At 43.0% G+C, this 16,666-nt stretch overlaps 1 protein-coding gene across 1 annotated transcript; it reads right to left on the reverse strand.

Annotated features, from left to right (window-relative positions):
• Positions 1-129: 129 nt before the first annotated feature.
• On the reverse strand, positions 130-16,510 carry lss (lanosterol synthase (2,3-oxidosqualene-lanosterol cyclase)). The gene is made up of 22 exons (XM_056580208.1): positions 16,367-16,510; positions 15,834-16,002; positions 14,482-14,620; positions 14,062-14,170; positions 13,476-13,597; positions 13,228-13,324; positions 12,166-12,301; positions 11,599-11,707; positions 11,086-11,204; positions 10,487-10,584; positions 10,191-10,218; positions 10,033-10,089; positions 9,565-9,636; positions 9,106-9,156; positions 7,790-7,939; positions 4,679-4,775; positions 3,952-4,057; positions 3,699-3,764; positions 3,024-3,104; positions 2,608-2,778; positions 776-854; positions 130-586 (listed from the first exon to the last, which is right to left on the reverse strand). Exons 1-22 carry the CDS (start codon positions 16,378-16,380, stop codon positions 449-451), a joined length of 2,208 nt encoding a protein of 735 aa, XP_056436183.1. The 5' UTR covers positions 16,381-16,510; the 3' UTR covers positions 130-448.
• Between the last annotated feature and the right edge of the window lie 156 nt (positions 16,511-16,666).

The raw sequence follows: 16,666 nt of genomic DNA on the forward strand, positions 1-16,666 counted from the left end.
TTTGTCATAAAGACTTGTCAGCGCGTGCCCAGTCTTTTGTTCTGTGCAACCGACAATACAATAGCTGAAGTGTTTCACATACATTTCTTTCCATCTGCTGAAGATAACAAAAAAATCCATTGGAGATTAGAGGAAAAAAACACACTCCTACTGCGCATGTCTGATCACAGCAAACTGCCATGTATTTATTTATTTTATTAATTAAATGTAGTCCTTAATCCCTTCACATCGGGTGATGGAATGTAAACACAGACATCTGAGTGCATTGGTCTGTATAGCTTCATTCTGAAATGTTTGGTGATTCTTGTCAGTTCGAAAAATGGTAGCCTGTTCCCTCCTGCGGTGACAGCCAGGGCACCACTTCAGCACTCACTTCACATCCTTTAGGCGTTTTTGCTGTGACAGCGGGTGGCTGTTGGTCGGTGGGTCGTCGGTTATCTACCAGGGGTCACAGCTTGACCTTCCCGGCTAGGGAGCTGGAGGGGTAGAGGGCGGAGAAGCGACCCAATGCCCAGACGGGGAAAACGTTCCTGTAGGAGGTGTAGCTGATGGCACAGCTCTTGTTGAACACACCAGAGATGTTCTCCTAGGGGGGGGGAGAGAGAGAGAGAGTGCGAGCGAGAGAGAGTGAGAGTGAGAGTGAGAGTAAGAGTCATACGGTACTCAACTATTACAATTGCAGATTAACATTGATTCTATGTGGTCACTAATGATAAATTTGGTATTTACTATTTATGTAAAGAGTGCCTACGAGAAGACAGAGACGGGCGCATACCTGTGGCCAATCTCCATTGGGAAGCTGCCTGTCAATCAACAGCTTTACTCCTCTCTCAATGGACTGTCTGTCAGGGTGCCTAGTTAAAGGAGGTCAGCTGATGAGTTTCTAAATAAACACAATCTCGTATATTTCTAAAAATACTAGATGGCATACTTCTTGAACATGAATAATGCGCACATGATCGATCTCAGGCGAAATGCCTTGCAGCAAAAACAGCATAGCCTATGCAAAAAAGACGTGAAAAAATACCTGCACGTCAGAAAGGTATCTTAAATATTAAAAACCTAAATCCTAATTTTACGTCTTTAAATCCTCACATGAAAAACTTCAAAACATACATAAATCTTAACATCTTAAATTTTCAAATCCTTAATCCTAAACCTCCATAATAATTAAAACCCATTTTTGGGAGCTTCTATTAGGGCCTGTATGACTACAAAACCTTTCTGATATAGGTTATCATAGAACAAACACAGATATCACTCATCACACAAATTATGGTTCTGCTCCTTTATGTACCAGGGCCCAGATAGTAGACTTACCATCACTTGTCTACGAACCGTGCCTTGGTACATACCGTTGTACAACTGTTAGATGTGACCAGCTAATTTGATTGGACTTGACAAGAGGCGTTCTATGAGTGCTTATATATAACAGCACAGGGATTCTTTAACTATACATGTTTCACTCCGATGTGCAGGTGTTTCTCATGACCGTTAATAAGCCTTCAATTAGGATCGTAAGCTGTTAACTTATCGGAATCACAAATTCCACCAGAGACCATGGCGATGGGGGGAGTGTGAATACACAAACTGCGCTTCAAGCGCTGCGCGGGCGGGGTCGGGGGGGTAAATGTGTTCAACTGTGTAACAGCACTTTCTCTTGTGGTCTGTTGCTTAAATTAGCACACCTGTAATTAGTGTTTAAAGGGACACCTGGGTTTGTCCTATGATGAAACATCTGTGAAAAGAGTGTAGAATTGACAAGGGGACGGGGTCCTAAAGACTACTATACTATACTTATATACAGTGGTAAGAACAAGTGTATGCACCCATGCTAAAGTTGACTAAAAAGAGGAATAAAAAATCCAACCTTTTTGGCCACCAATTTTCTTTGGGAATGAATAATGTATCGTAAATAAATAAATGTTCTTCATTAAAATAAAGGGTGCATAAGTATAGGAACCCCTATGTTAAATACCCATAGAGGCAGGCAGATTTTCTCACATCAGCCTGTATGAAAATCATTCCAATCTCTGGGTATGGTGAAGGGTATGTGATGATGTGGGGCTATTTTAATTCCAAAAGCCTATAGGGGGTGAATTTAACTGATGCATAGTATCCTGCATCCATGAAATAAATGGCCTTTAAAAAATAGAAATCTGCCTGCTTCTATGGGAATCTAACATAGGGGTTCTTCCAATACTTATGCACCCTGTATTCTTATAAAGCACATTTATTTAGTTACGATATATTATTCATTCACAAAGAAAATTGGTGGCCTAACAGGTTGGAATTTTCCTCATTTGTTTAATTAAGGCATTAAGATCAATTTCCAAAAGATGATTTTTTTATTCCTATTTTTAATCAACTTTAGCATGGGTGCATACCTACACATACATACATACATACATACATACATACATACATACATACATACATACATACATACATACATACATACATATATATATGCGTGTGTGTGTGTGTGTGTGTGTGTGTGTGTGTGTGTGTGTGTGTGTGTGTGTGTGTGTGTGTGTGTGTGTGTGTGTGTGTGTGTGTGTGTGTGTGTGTGTGTGTGTGTGTATGTTTGCGCTAAGGGGGCCCTACCTGACAGCCATCAGTCCCAGCAGAGCCCAGCTGGTGTTGTGTATCTGGGAGTTGGCGCTCTGGACGTAGTACCGCTGCTCGCACGACTCAAAGTCCTCCCCCCACCCTCCGTCCTCCATCTGACGCCGCAACAGGAAGTCACAGCCCCTCCTCACCTCCCCACAGACCACCCTGGGGGGGGTGGAGAGAGAGAGAGAGAGAGAGAGAGAGAGAGAGAGAGAGAGAGAGAGAGAGAGAGAGAGAGAGAGAGAGAGAGAGAGAGAGAGAGAGAGAGAGAGAGAGAGAGAGAGAGAGAGAGAGAGAGAGAGAGAGAATGAAGGGAGGTAGGGGGAGTAAAAGCAATTATAAACTGAAATAATTCCGATATATAAAACGAGTGTCTATGTTTGTTGAGGTAAGTTTTTGGTGTTACTTACTCGTCCTGGTAGACATGGCCCATACAGGCGAAGGCCTCCAATCCAAACCAGGCCCCATAGGTGAAGCACACCCCCCAAGACCTGGTGGAAAACACACATATTACCTGACCTTTCCAACACTATTCAATGCTATGTGTTCCAATGAATACAGATATAGGTTATTAAAGGCCCCATGACATGCCACCAGGTGTGAGTGTGATTAGCCTTACAAGACGTTCTGAAAATCTGCCCCTTATGAGATCACAAGCGGGCATGTCCACCTAGATGTGTGCTGGATAGATTAGTCTACCAGCCTACCCAGTGGACTGTAGCAACTGTTGCTCGTCTATCGCCCACTTGTGATGTCATGGGTGTCTTCCCCTTGACTTGTGATGTCAAGGGGAAGATTTACAAAACGGCTTGTAACGGCTGATCACACCCACACCTGGTGGCATGTCATGGGACCTTTAAGGACTGGCAGGTACCTGCTCATTACTTACATGTAACGTTTTTATTATTTAATTATGAAAAATATCACCTGTTTAGAATAAAAGTGTTGGGCGAAAAGGCAGACAAAGACTGAACAGTGACGAGAAAGAGGAAGAAAATCCACATTGTTGACTACAGCTCCTGTATAATACATGATCAATAAACATTACAGATCAATAGACACTGATCAATAAATGTTGAACCCACCCTTCCCAGGAGCCATCGCCTCTCTGCAGCCTCCTGCAGTATTCCAGTCCTCCCCTCAGAGTGGACCTGAAAAAAGGACAGTCAAGCCATGAACACACATCAAGTGTGTGTGGGTCTGTGTGTGTGTGTGTGTGTGTGTGTGTGTGTGTGTGTGTGTGTGTGTGTGTGTGTGTGTGTGTGTGACTGTGTGTGTGTGTGGAGTTTTGCTGGCATGTGCGCTCGCGCCAGTGTGTATGTGAGTGTGTGTATGCACCTTATTTCCTGTGTACGGTGCTCAGGGTAGACCTTCTGGAAGTGTCTGAGTGCTTGCATGACAGCTGATGTGCATTCTACGTATGTATAGTCGATCATGATGTCACCTGAGAAGGGGAGGGACAACAGAAGTCATCAGGAAGGGAAACACCAAATAAGGGCAATTGGTAGGAAGGGCAGAAATATTTTGTCAGCATAGGGTTAAGCAACCTCTGTGTGCCCCACAATTGATCAAATCTTCCAAGTCCACTTTAGTCATCTTAAAATTTCAGGTTGGTTGATTATGTTGATATGACATTTAAGTTTTTAAATGTTTTAAATATCTCTTAATCTCTCTAACTGTGAAACAAACTCCCTCTTCATGTCAGGCTAGCCCTTTCAGTGCCCATCTTCAAATCCCTCCTAAAAACTCATTTCTATTCTCTCGTGTTATTTCCATAAATATTGTATTATTATCTTATTGTCCCTTTTTGTGCTTGCATTTGTTTGTTGTTATCTGTATGTTTGTTTTATAACTAGATAGTTGAATTGTACAGCACTTAATCTCATTCAATGCTAAATTTTTGTCTTCATGCATCTAGAATGCATTATACGAATATAATTTTATAATATTAACAAATTATGTATTTTTATTATCATTAATACATTTGTCTACTAGAGAAGAGTGGCTCATAAGTGTCTCCAGTGTATTTTTCTCCATTTACTTTACAGGGCGACTTTAGACCCACCAAAAACCTCAGATGGGTTCAGCAGCTCCAGAAGTTTCCCTCCTCGTTTGGTCTCATAAGTTGCAAAACCTCCGTCTGAGTTCCTCATGCTGAGGAGCTAGGAGAGGAGAGAATAGTTCAATAAGAGTTCACTCCACAAACACAAATAACTAACGGAAAGCCTTGGAGGAGTCTATAAACTCGTACCTGTAGAGGAGTAGCAAGAGGGTGACACATGTTTATATGTTTTATTAGCTAATGTAACCCGTGGTCGAGTTGTAAAAAAAAGCCAGGGGGGATGGTGGATTTTAACTTTTAGGGACAGATCATTTGTGCTGATGACTGCGCATATGGTGTAGCACGTGAAGGCACTATTGCGCAAGTACGCCTGTGTGCTTGCGCAATAGCATACAGCCCGAGAATGCAGTATCGCTGTCAAATCTGTCCCTGGGAATAGGAACGTTGCGCTAGGGTTGCCGCGGTATGCGGTATTACCGGTGTTGAGGACGCCGGCAACACAGTTTTTTGTTTTTTTTCTAGTAATAATTTTTGTTTTCTTTCAGTAGAAATTAATAATAGGCTATAATTAAGAAAATAAAAATGTAATAATAATAAATATATATAATAATAGATAGGCTACCTAATAAACCGTTGGAACACACAAGACCGGTAACCATAGCAACACCGGTAAACAAACCACGCGAAGCCCAATCCCTACGAGATCTCCCTGCGCTACGGCCATCCGGAGGCGCACAGAGCTTTTGGCTGTGATATTATCTATAAAATTATATTATACTATTATATATTTAAGCAATAGATCACGCCAGGCTGTGGTATGTGCTCATTATACCACTGTTAAGGGGCGTTGTCCGGCCCCGACGCGCAGCGGAGGGCCGGCGACCCCCTTCACAGTGGTATAATGAGCACATGCCACTGACTGAAGTGATGTATTGCTTTTATACAACGGTTACTGTTATGGCGAAACGAAAGTCATAGACACACTACATTTAAAAAGATACCAAGAAAGTCAAAGTAGCCGTTTTATTAAAGAATACAAAAAAGTAGTCCCTCCATGCTGCCGCTATGCATCGACGGTCGCTATGCAACACACTTTAGCGTCCCTCCGAGAGAAGGCTCCGATAGAGCGGTTCGCCGGCAATTTATCCTATGGAGCAGTTCACTCGCCGTGTGCCTTATGAACACACCAGACGCGTATCTCGCGTAATTTTTACGCGCGTAACGCAGCTAAAATGTTGCTTGACCATTTTGTGTCAAAAATGGGCATACGCTCCTAACGCGCCTACGCTCCTACGCGCCTAGATGAGTCCATGTCCATGCAAGTGAACGGAGCGTTCCCTCTTCGTCATAACTATCAAACCAAACATCCTTCACATTCACCGAGCGAACATTACGAAAGTAAAATGCACATTTCTCTCTAAAAATGTTTCCATAAACGCATTTAATGGCGTAACTATGTTACTATTTCCACCCAGAATAAAGAAAGTTGTCGGCCGTGGCTGCGCTGGAGTCCGAGGTAGGAAACCCAAACGCCGCCGTGTTTGGGTAATAGAGTTTAGATCGGGTTAGATTAAATAATCTCGGATATAAATAACAATAATCGGGTTAAATAACTTCACATGGTGTGTCTGGTGTGTTTCCAGCATTCGTAGTGTTGATCAGCAGATATATAGTCCGCCAAGACGTTGAGGTTGCTTAGTAACCAGAGGCTCTGTCCATGCAAGTGAACGGAGCGTTCCCTCTTCGTCATAACTATCAAACCAAACATCCTTCACATTCACCGAGCGAACATTATGAAAGTAAAATGCACATTTCTCGCTAGAAATGTTTCCATAAAAGCATTTAATGGCGTAACTATGTTACTATTTCCACACAGAATAAAGAAAGATGTCGGCCGTATGCTTCTGTCCAAGCTCACTACTCTCTGCCAGTGACGTCGGTTCAAGCTCAACGCTGATTGGGCAACGCGGCTAATCGTCATGCGTATGAGCGTAAAAAGTTCAATTTTTTGAACTCCTCGCGTACGCGCGTATATGTACGCGCGTATATGTACGCGCGTATATGTACGCGCGTATATGTACGCGCGTATATGTACGCGCGTATAGATACGCGCGTAAATATACGCGGCTAACGCGGATAAAATGTTGCTTTAGCGCATGTAACGCGTGTACGCGTCTCATACGCGCGTAAACCAATGGTTCCCTATGGAAAAATTGACGATTTTATACGCGAGGTACGCGGGTAACGCGTTTGGTGTGGCCGCACCTTAAGCTTTCGTTAGTCTCTCCATCGCCTTGCTCACTCCCGGAGTAACAACATTTACACCCTCTCCATCATCCAACATATTTTTTACTTTGTAACTGTTTCTACTTCCAGGCGCGGAGTGATATGCAAACTTTCACAAAATGATCGGGCGTCATAGCAGTTATGTATACGCTTATTATACAACAGTTGGGAACCAATCAGATCGCTGGATTTAGGTCCCCCGTTGTATAAAGAACGTTATAAGACGCTGTCACCGAGAATTGGCGCGCTGCCAGACGCTGTCACCGAGTGTGAAAGGAGAGTTGACGGAGAAGATGGCGGTTGATCTAGTTTCAAAGTTTATACAGTTTGTACTCTGTAATACCCGTTTTGACACGATTGTATTACTCGGTGTGAAAATGTCCACACCGCGGCAACCATACATTGCGCCAAAGTGAAAAAGGAAACCGCAATAATGAAATAGCGGTAATATTTCCACATTAATTGATAAAATAACAGGGGATGGGAAGGGGGGGATGGCTGTTTCAGAAGGGGGATGATTTTGCTCATTTTAATTCCAAAGGGGGATGCCATCCCCCCTCAACTCGAGTGCTGAATGTAACTGCTTGGATGCACTAAAAAATTCAGGGTCTAAATGTTGCTGTATTTTTAATGTGTTTTACTAACTTTGAGCTCAACTAAGTTTATCATTCATTGTCATTTTAAATCCCTGTGTGCAACATTTCAGTTGAGAAACTAAAAATTTCCTTAATCCTACAGTGATACTCTGTTCTGAGCATCAATACTTTATGAACATGATAGATTGAATCTCAAATCTTTCCGATCCCCCCAGCTTTGCTCAATGCTCACCACGTTGACGGCCTGGTAGAGCCTCTTTGGGGGGACGGGGGGCTCGATGGAGGGGCACAGCTCCTGGAGCAGCATGAGGGACTTCAGGCCCTCCGCCGTGCAGTCAGCCACGATCCAGCCACAGTCCCGCGTGCTGAAGGGGAACCCGCCCTGTTGGGGGAGGAGAGGGAGGTGGGGGAGAGAAAAGGCCACGGTACACTGAAATGTCTGGAGCGTTAGCATGAGTCAATTGTGTTTGTTGTGTTTTTTTTAACTTCTCTTAGAGAGACATAGAGAGATCGCTGAAATATGTTAACTTTCAAGAAGATGGAATTCTGCGTAATGGAACCTACGCTATCATTGATTTCGGAATGCTAACTCGGTCAAATGGAGTTCTTCTGAGAGCATGAGTTGATTGAAAAAGAAAACGGTGTGGTCCGTCTGACTAAGGACAAATTTACACCAGAGCCGTTTTAGACACGTTTTTTAATCGGCTGTCAGGCGTCCGACATCAGCTAGAGAAAGAAGTCCATTGTAACTAGTACACTGATTTACAACGGCAGCGTTCTAGGCCCGTCTCACGGCCAACCAAAGCTTAATTTTACGCTTTACTTTTTTTTCAAGCGTTTCTGAAGCGTCTGTTATGGGGTCTCGGTTATGACAGGCAAATATAAAATCGCACATTCGCAATGAAAACGATCTCCGTCCACACTATCGTTTTCATATCGTTTACATAATATCGCATCGACTTTCCACACTGACATGGTTTTGATATACAGTTGTTGTCATGGTTACGTGAATCCCACCATGCCTCTCTGTTTAGATTACAGGCACGCGATCAGCTGATAGTTAAAGTAGATCAACTGGCTAATAATTTTCACTCACAAGCAAAAATATGGCTTAAACCAAAAGTGCTGGGGCGTTCTAGAATCTTGAAAACATAGTCAAATAAACTGCGGCGGTGTAAATTCATACGCCTACGTTACGCTCGCGTCTCTCTCCTGCCTGCGGTGTAAATTGATACGCCTACGTTAAGCTTGCGTCTCTCCTGCCTGCGGTGTAAATTGATACGCCTGGCTAATTTACGCTCACGTCTCTCTCTCTCCTTTGGTGAAATTCTGAGTAAGGGTACGTGGATAATAACCGTATTTCACAGTGATTCACAGATGAGCTATGGACCATGTACGATTACAATCTATGTTGGAGATGCTAGCTCATCCCACACGTACCTGCATGCACAGACAGACAGGCAGTCCCTCTCTCAATAAACAGAGACGCAGTGAATAACTGTTGTCGTCGTCTCTCTCTCTCTCTCTCTCTCTCTCTCTCTCTCTCACCTTGTTCATCTGTCTGTAGTACTTCTGGTATTCTGGAGGGTCCTCTGGGATCTATTGGAGGGAAACAACCGGTTTATTTACTGCTGGAAGATCTGAAAAGGCTTATCAAAATTAGCTCATCAAATTTTCTCATCCTTTACAAATAAATAAATAAATAACATTGTCTCATCTTTACACTCATAGTTAGTATGCATTGTTTCCTTCTGGAAATTGAGTTGCTGAGATTAGCCGACTATGAGTCGTTACTAGGATCACCACGTAGAGGTTCTCAGCTCGATCCCTGTAGCAATCGCTGTGTGATAATTCTAAAGGAAAGTACACACACGAACGACGATGACGACGACGACGACTCATATTTAAAATTGTTTTATTGTTATTATTGTTTCAAAACTAGCTAGGACATCGTCATAGTCTTTTGGAAATGGTGATGACCAAATAATGACCACACTGTGGTATTACCTGTGTAAAGGTGAGGAACTGATGAGCTCGTTGAAGACATTTAGCCAGTTTAGGATTGTCCTGACCACCTGCCTAAAGGACCCGATATAGAAAGAAAAGTAAAGAAAATGTGAATAATTTCCTTGAGCTTACACATACATCGTAATCAAATTTAATTTAAACAAGGAATTTGTATCCCAGGACTTTTTATCGCACTTCAGGAAATACAAAGTGTCAGGAAACGACAATATAAACTTAAAGATACGTTTGTTTAAACAAACAGTTTAAACAGGGACTCCTAAAAACGAATTAAAAGGGAAAGGTAGATAGAAATGATTACAAAGTATTCAAAATAAAGGACAATGTGAAAGTTTAGATAAAATAAATGTATAAGATGGAAGATAACATTCACGTAGAACATTTAATTAAAAAAGGAGATATCAAGTTGATTTGATAGTAAATGTTCAACTAATAGCAGGAAGACGTCACCTCCAGGTAGGCCTGCACAGCGAAGCAGGTGTCCCACAGCTGGGATCCGTTGGTCCCCTGCGTCAGACAACACACACTTAACACAACTTAACTATAATAACATATGTGTTATTCATAGCTCTGTACGGTTGTAAGCTGTGACAGATTTCCAAACGCACCTGCATTTTCATGCCATCCAATCCTAGCCTAGAGATGGCCGCAAAAGAAGATCATGTTAGGTCATCCAGTTCTGTTTATATAGAGGTAAAAACATGTCTTACACTTTTTATACCATTGGATGTTTAATGAGACTTTTATAAATAAACATTTTGACAATTATAGCATGGTTAGCATCAGCGGGACCAAGTTCTGAGACTAGACTAAATGACTAAGACTAGAAGACTAGAGTCTATGAGGAGACTGGATGAGCACCAGACTCTATGCAGGGGGGACTAGAGGAGGCGGGAGGGCTGACCAGAGGTAGTCTGGGATCCTGGACACATGCTCCTGGAAGGCGGGGGAGGTGGGTCCGTCCACGTGCCAGCGCACCAGCATGTTGATGGTCTTGGAGATCTGGGGACCGGAGACCAGCAAAGGGCTTCATGCTCGTGCAATCTATTTGCCACTTAGTCATTCAGTAGGTGATCCACCCCCTTACATGTACAGGTAGGGGTTAGAGCATCATTGGGGTTTGAACCCAGAACTTTTCATCTGGGTCCCAATGTGACTAAACGCCCTAACCATTTCACTATACTGCCTCCTACTGGTGGACAATCTAATGGATACCTTGTGGATACTGCTTGGCAGAAGGCTATAAGTAGATTTTGTTTTCCTTTATTTAATTCAGTATTAATAAAGTATACATCGCTCTATCTATCTATCGCTCTATCTATCTATCTATCTATCTATCTATCTATCTATCTTGCAGTTGTGATTTTAGCTTAAGGTCATTTGACACCTCACAGTCAGTGTAACCAATTTCAGATTTAAAGTAGACACATTTTGTGACATTTAGTCAGAGTACATTGACGTAACGGCGGGGAGAGGAGGACAGGTGGAACCCCTCAGTCTCACCGGGCCGATGCTGATGGACTTGGTGAAGCGGTCGTCTGCTTGGATGTGTTCGTACAGCTCCTTCACGGCCTTGCCCCTCAGACCCGTGCTGTGGTGGGCTTCATACACGTTCATGAACACTGGGGAGACACGCCGGTTAGAACCACACACACACACACCAGCAGCGGACCCAGACACGGGCCAGCGTTCTGGAGCTGAGACTAGAGGAGCTGTTACCTTAGCATAGACATACGTGGAGACATTAGCGTCCCTGCGTCCTGATGTGGGAGGATGTAGTGTTTCCTCATTTGCTTGCATCTAATATTTATTCATTGATTCATATATTTTGTGTGGGCTTTTGTTCCTTTACGGACAAGAGAGTGAAGATAGACAGGAATGTTGGTGCAAAACGAGGGTGAATAGCAAAGAAGTGATAGGACCGCAGGATTCGAACCGGGGACCCTTTAAGCTGTGTTACTACTGCTGCATATGAGGGATGCAACAGAGGTCAGAGGTCAGAGGGGAGCTGCGTACTATAGGCAAAGTCGAGCAGGCGGCTGTGGGGGGTGTACATGTCACAGGCTGCTACGTTGTTCCTCTGGGCCGGCCAGCTGATGCTTTCATAGTCCTGGACGTACAGCTCCTGAGGACACAGAGACACAGAGAGAGTTCAACTTTAACCTAGAGGTTCATAACCCTAACCTGGGTTTAACCACTTATCCATTCTAATGCTAGTTTAAATCCTGCAGTGCTTCTTCAACAAAAAGGAAGGAACAAAAGATTTAATTTTCCATTGTTCATTGATTAAGAACATAATTATTTCCATATAATTGCATAATTAATAGCCAATGTATTGCTTTTCAATTCTAGGATAAAGTTTTTTAAAAACCTGCTAACTTTGCAGGTCTTATTTTCAATCTTTATCTTAACCCTTGCTTATCATGTTTCATCATTCTTTTGAATATATTACTCAACACAGGTAGCCTTTGGTCATGTGGATTATTTGCAGAAAGTCAACTGATTGCGTAAAGTAAGTAAAGGCATTAATTCCTTGAGTTTGGCGCCTCCTGTAGTTCGGTCATGGAAACTACCAGCACCCACCTGTCGGAGGCTGAGCACCAAAGGGTCCTCCTTGGCCGCCAGACGGACGGCGTAGCAGTAGCTCATGGGCAGGTAGACCTGCCGGCAGTGACACCACAGTGTGGAGGGGTGGGCCGGCATCCAAGTGGGGAACAGCCTGACACACACATGTAATATCCTCCATAAGCAATTTATTCTGGTGTATTTAAATTTTTAGGCCTATATTTGATTTGATTACTTTAGTTTTTTTTACATTTATATATTTAGCAAATACACTTTTGTTCCACTGTCAGTATTATGTAATAATATATATAGATATGCTTGTTTGTACTAATAGTCACAAAATATCATATGAACATTTATGTATAGGCTCAAATATTGCTGCTATTACACTCTTAATTATTTTCTTTCGTTTGATTTACACTGTTCGGTCCATTTTGGTACTAATAACTGAAAAGCCCTTATTTTATTATTCTATGCAATGACTCGACTAGAGAACTGGAGGAATAGGATTTGGTATAATAGGTTGTAGAACAGGGCTCAATGTAATTGGGTGTGGTCAGGGTTGAGTGGAATAGGTTGTTGAATAGGGTGTAGAACCTGGTGTAGCAGAATAGGGAATGGAGAATAGGGTATAGAACCGGGTGTAGTAGAATAGGGAGTAGAGAATAGGGTGTAGAACCGGGTGTAGTAGAATAGGGAGTAGAAGAAAAGGGTGTAGAACCGGATGTAGTAGAATAGAAAGTAGAAGAATAGGGTGTAAAACAGGGTTTAGTAGAATAGGGTGTAGAATGGGGATTAGTAGAATAGGGTCTATAACAGGGTTTAGTGGAATAGGGTGCAGAACAGGGTTTAGTAGAATAGGGTGTAGAATGGGGATTAGTAGAATAGGGTCTATAACAGGGTTTAGTGGAATAGGGTGCAGAACGGGGTTGAGTAGAATAGGGTCTATAACAGGGTTTAGTATAATAGGGTATATAACAGGGTTTAGTAGAATAGGGTGTAGAACAGGGTTTAGTAGAATAGGGTGTAGAACAGGGTTTAGTAAAGGGTGCAGCCAGAGTGTTTTCTTCATCAACTTACCACATCTCTGGCAGCAGAGTGTTCATGCCCTCCCAGCTGTAGACATTTAGGATGGCCAACCAGAACTTACCCCAGGAAGGAATCCCTGCAGCACCGCCTGTGTATAACACGGTAACACATATACACAGGCAATGTAGTATGCTTTTTTATTTTGCTTTTATTTTTTTCAAGTTTCAGTTAGCAGAATTGCTTAAAAAACAGATATGTTAGAAATATGTAGAAATAAAATTCAAGGGTTATCCTCTGACCTTTGCTGTGCAGGTTGTTCCGAGCCCTAACCATATCTGGGTCATCGGGCTGAACTCCCAGAATCCTCAGTGAAGTGTAGCTCAGAGCAGTGCCGAACACGGTCGACTTGTCTTCAACATGGCTACACAAGAAAACACAAGACAAAAAATAAGCATATCTTTTGTTATGAACATATAAAGAGCATTACGATCAGCTTCCAAGTATAACATTACGTTTTATTTAAACCTCTTCCCCCGTTATAAATAAAAACATTTCAATGCTCAATTTACCTAAATGTCTTAAAGGTGCCATGACATGCTATTTTATGGATGCTTTAATATAGGTATTGGTGGGCCACAAACACAGTATTCAAAGACGTTCCCGACTTCAACTTTCCTTTTCAAAATAATAATCATAGCTTCATAAAGCTTGTATATACCTCCCTCAATCTATCTAAAAAAGGAACACATGAAATTAAATGAATCTGCTTATTACAGGTTTCAACTTTTCAACATCCAACATGGTCAGGTAATGCAACTTGATTGCTATGCCTGACCACGCGTGTGTCGTTCCAGGTACATGGTGTAGAGATGGAGGAACACATACAGGCCCCAGCCTCCGTCAGGGAGCTGCACCGAGCGGAGGTACCGCACCATCTCCTTCCTCCAGGCCTCGGCCAGCGGGATCTGAGCCACGTGGCAGGTGATCAGCAGACCTGCAGCACACACGCACCCATGGGCAATGAAACACACACGCACACTCAAACAGGCAATGACATACACACACACATACACACACAAACAAACACATACACACACAAACAAACACACACACACACACATTCACACAGGCATGCAAGCAACGACACACACACACACACACACACACACACACACACACACACACACACACACACACACACACACACACACACACACACACAAACAGATCACCCTCACTCATATAACATCACTCATCATGCTACCCCTGCGGAACAGTGAAGACCCCCGGGTTCGCGTGTTATACCTGGCAGCAGGAAGAGGGGCCCCCCATAGTCCCCGGCCCAGTGGCCGTCCTCCGCCTGCAGCAGGCTATAGAAGCCCATCCCCTTCAGGGCCGCGTCCACCGCCGTGTGGACCGCCGGCGACGCCCTCACAAACCCACTCTGTTGGCAAGGCAACAAACAGCTCTCAAGTTTACGGTTTTCTGGATTTTCAACAGCATTTTGTGGAGCCATTGTAGTGCTGCAACGATTGGAGAGATTTGGTTGCTGTTTTTAGTTCTGGTTTTATCGCTGATTTAGGCGCCAATCCAGAAATTCCAACCAAGTCTCTCAAACGGCCAATCAACATGTTGTGATTGACTGTTTTGAAAGTCTATAGCATAATTAAAAGTGAGCAGCTTCCACCCTCTGCAGCCTGGAGAAGATAATTGGTTAACCCTGGTTATTTAACAATCGAGACCTATGATGAACTATAATCCAGACCTCCTTTATAAGCGGCTGAACTATAGTGGTCTGAAAGCAGGATTGGACTGTTCCAGAGATAAAGAAACACTACTTTAAAAGTCTGATTGTTCTGAGGCATCAATCCATATTTGAGATGTTGGATCTAACATCCATTACTTAGCTTGTAAAACTTTGTTTAACTACTTGCATGAGATAAGTGGATGATTTAAAGAAGAGACATTAGGGGTTTATAACTGTGTTCGTAGTATTGAACGGGAATCTGGGGTTGTGGCTATGTTTGGAAAAGATACCTGAAGGATATTTTGCTCTTTGACTCATGTCTCATGTCTGACTAAAAGGTCCTCTGCCAGTTGGAGAGAGACATCCATGTGTCTCCCAAAATCAGGACAAAATCATGTTCTTGGGAAACCTTGATCGTTAAACATGAAACATAGCGATCAAAAGGAGGAGAATGAACCAAGCAAACAAGGTCATGTTGTTCTTGTATACAACTGCTAAACCACCACTGCGGCCAGTTGGTTATACAGATATCAGCCAGGATCCTGTGGTCGGTGAAGCCTGTTATATGCTTTGGCTGCAGGTAGCTGTTTGTTTTGTTACTCATCTTGTTGTTTTTAGGGGGTACTCGGTGGTGACGTTTGGGTGTTCTAGCGTTATACAGGTCAACAGTGCATTTGGAACAGTTACAAGTAAGCCCTCATGTAATTTCCATCTCAGAAACGGACCTGCAATTTGTTATTTTTTATTTCTTATATTATTGTTGTTGGGGGTCACTCAAAGATTAGATAAGACTATATTCCAGTTCACTTTATTAAACTGTTTTTACATATTTAACCTTAACTCTCGATATGACATCACGACGAGCTACCACCTTGATATCAAATTAGATAATTGACAGAAGAAAGTTTACCGTGTCCAGGCCGAGAGAGTGTGCCTCTAACATGGTCTGTTCTCTGTCCGGGGTCTGGTGGTCTTCCACATAGCGCCAGGTCTGCCTCCCCTCCACGTTGGCCAGTCTCCAGCGGCTCAGGTCGGTCGCTGCCTCCGTCTTGTAGGGCCCCCCTCGCCGCCGCAGATGCCTGGCATAGGAGAAGGATGGGGGTACAGGCAGTGAACCGGGTTTTTGGTGATGTGAGTGGTCAGTGAGTAGAAAGTTAATGTCTTTCAGTACCTAGAAGAGCTCTATTTAATCATAATCATACAATAAGCACTTGTACTACCCAAGTTGCAATTCTATTTAAAAGAGCGTATTTTGGGTAGCATCGCAAAGATTCATTTTCAGCAACATGAACAGCACGCAAAAGTAGGATAACATCTCGTGCAGCCAATTCCTTATAGCCCTACTTTGAGTCTTTTGTCAACTTTTTATGGTAGAGACTTAAGAACGTGCAAACACTAACGTATACAACAGTTTGTTTAAACGAAAAACAAAACAATACTTACGTCCCATCAGTCATGTTGTGAGCAGTAGGATTTTGAATAGATACCCTGTCAGACGAATAGGTTTCTAGTTTACCACCTGGTTGAGTCGGCCCCCACGATAGAACTGAATGCCTAATGTAGTTTTTTTTGGAGAGTAAATCATTGCATGGACATTATTTAGGACTACGTTTCCCTCTTCGCAATGCAGTGCCTTCCGATTTGGTTGTCAGTGAAAAGATATGAGCAGAGACTTAGCTAGCCAATCACGAACCTGCCGGGCGGGGAAAGGGGTGGGTCTTTCTGATAAATAACCTCGGACCA

The sequence above is a fragment of the Gadus chalcogrammus genome, chromosome 20, assembly GCF_026213295.1.
Source record: "Gadus chalcogrammus isolate NIFS_2021 chromosome 20, NIFS_Gcha_1.0, whole genome shotgun sequence".
In the NCBI taxonomy this organism is placed as follows: Eukaryota; Metazoa; Chordata; class Actinopteri; order Gadiformes; family Gadidae; genus Gadus; species Gadus chalcogrammus.

Bases quoted from the DNA above. Each gene is read 5' to 3' on its own strand.
- lss (XM_056580208.1), bottom strand. The intron at 13,598-14,061 runs GTATGTGTTCCT...TTTCTTGTGTAG, and splicing joins CCTGACGGAGGCTGGGGCCT to CCATGTTGAAGACAAGTCGA. The intron at 855-2,607 runs GTAGGGCCCCCT...TCCTTTAACTAG, and splicing joins CTGGGACTGATGGCTGTCAG to GCACCCTGACAGACAGTCCA.